A 2167-nucleotide genomic window follows, 5' to 3' on the forward strand; every position below is an offset into this window, starting at 1 on the left:
GAGAAAGACAAGGAATTTTCCACGACCGTCACCTTGTACACGCCGAAGTTCAGCTCTCCCGGGGCGCCTGCAACCCTAGGGCCCGCCCTGAATGTACACACACACACACATATATATATATATATATATATAAAATAGAGGAGTAAATGAACGTTGGTTGGTGCATACGCATGTGTGTGTATTTTTGCCGAAACCTCAATTAAAATCTACCCTCTCTGTGACCTCTAATGTTATGTAAACAGAACAAAACAGTTTGGCTAATTCTGATAACACCGTTTAAGAGAAATTATATAAAAATGAACTGCTTAGCTTTTACCCATTTCAACTTCTTTTTCTCGATTGTGTACCCTAACATTATATATATATATACACACACATGCATACATACTGCCCTAGTGATTTGGGTGTTGCACTCACGATCGCTAGATCGTGATTTCAATTCCTAGACCGGGTGGTGTATTGTGTTCCTGAGCAAAACACTTCACCTCACGTTGCTCTTATACTTCGACACCTGATGCGTGGTACACTGTTCACCTGTTCAGATAGCGTCGATTTGATGGTGAGAGCTAACGTGCGGCACGAACGTTCGATCACAAAACAAATCCTTTGTGCAGGTCGTTCGGCGAAAGCTGAATGCTCATACGTCTTCGACGGAGGGTCCATCATCATCATCACACACACATATATATATATAGAGAAAACAAAGAATATTGGAAAAATAGGTATTCTTTTGTTACAAATGAAAGAATACCGAAAAATAGAAGTTGAAAATGCACTGAGAATAGTTAAAATATTTTTTATTATTATATTTAAAGATTTAATCAGTTTAACAGTTTTCACTAATTTTCAAAAATTTCAAATAGAAACACGTGGCTTAATGTTGCTGCTGTTTTGCTTCTGACTAGTGTTTGAAGTAGAGTGGACAGGAGTCGTTTGTATGGCTAAAGTTTAGGTTGTTAGGCTTACACGGTTGACTGAACAAGTTGAGTGATAGTACCATGTTCAGTCAACCGTGTAAGCCTTAGCTTACGACACTAAACATTGTCACTTGATACTAACACACTGACATAGTGGGGAACCTACGAAAATTTCTAAGACCAGTCATGTGACTATTCTCTACCAATCAAACCCTGTTCAAAACATATACTAGTTTGAGCCATGAACTCCCTTTAAAAATAGGACAAGCTTCAAACATTAGTCAGAAGTAAGACAACTGCAACATAAGCCACGTCTTTCTATTTGAACCTTTTTGAAAATCAGTGTTAACTGTTAAACTGATTAAATTTTTAAATAAAAAAATATTTTAACTATTCTCAGTGCATTTTCAACTTCTATTTTTGCTACATATATATATAACAAAACAAGAACCTGAAAAATTTATTGGTATCATTTATTCACCATTACACATGTTTCATTTGCTAATAGGAATTACAAAGATTTACATGTTAGATGGACATGTAAAGAGTTTCCTATCAGAAATTTTTCAGATGGAGTAATTAAATAATACTGTTTGATTTAGAAGACAGAGACCTGGTAGTGGTGTTGTTGTTGAGACCCAGAAAACACTATTGGTAACAGCTAATGACCCCAGCTCACAACATCTCGACTGCTGTGTATCTAGGTACAATTTACATGATGGGTTTCAATACAGTTTCCATCTATTGAGTTACACTTCCAAGCTATAGATTGACCTAAAGCTATAGAAAATGACATTTGCCTTTAGATGCCATGCAGTCGAATTGAACCTGAGATCTTGTGGTTACAAAGTGAACTTCTTTACCATTTAACCATACTGTGGCTGTACTGTAGATACACTGTCTCTTTATAAAAGGCTACATGGTCACAACTTGACCGTCTTTGGTCATAGCTCTTCCCGGTTAGGACTGACTTGGTGTTAATCAACAACTTCTTTAACAACATTTAATTATCTCATTTTTTTTTTATATCCATTTGTGACTAACATGGTGATATTTTAGTGTTTTCTGTTTCAGCTCAGTTGTTATCTGGGGAATATGAAATGACCAATCCGATATGTGAGGAAGAAGTGTAAGTCATTTTTTCACAGTCCAGTCACTCAACTTGCTATTATAGTTGTTTAACCCTTTAATGTTCAGGGTTTTTTTTTTTTTTTTTGTCAAATGTATTGCTTATTTATTCACATGGCCAT

General features: G+C 35.9%; 1 protein-coding gene across 2 annotated transcripts in view; it reads left to right on the forward strand.

Annotated features, from left to right (window-relative positions):
* Nucleotides 1–2167, forward strand: part of LOC106869397 (adrenodoxin-like protein 1, mitochondrial) — a 12450-nt gene that overhangs the window by 5985 nt on the left and 4298 nt on the right. For both annotated transcript variants that reach the window (XM_014915120.2, XM_052971357.1), the window contains one exon: nt 1992–2046. In XM_014915120.2, coding sequence (XP_014770606.1) covers nt 1992–2046 — 55 coding nt within the window. The remainder of the gene's footprint in view (nt 1–1991; nt 2047–2167) is intronic.

This window comes from Octopus bimaculoides, chromosome 10, assembly GCF_001194135.2.
Source record: "Octopus bimaculoides isolate UCB-OBI-ISO-001 chromosome 10, ASM119413v2, whole genome shotgun sequence".
NCBI classification, from domain to species: domain Eukaryota; kingdom Metazoa; phylum Mollusca; class Cephalopoda; order Octopoda; family Octopodidae; genus Octopus; species Octopus bimaculoides.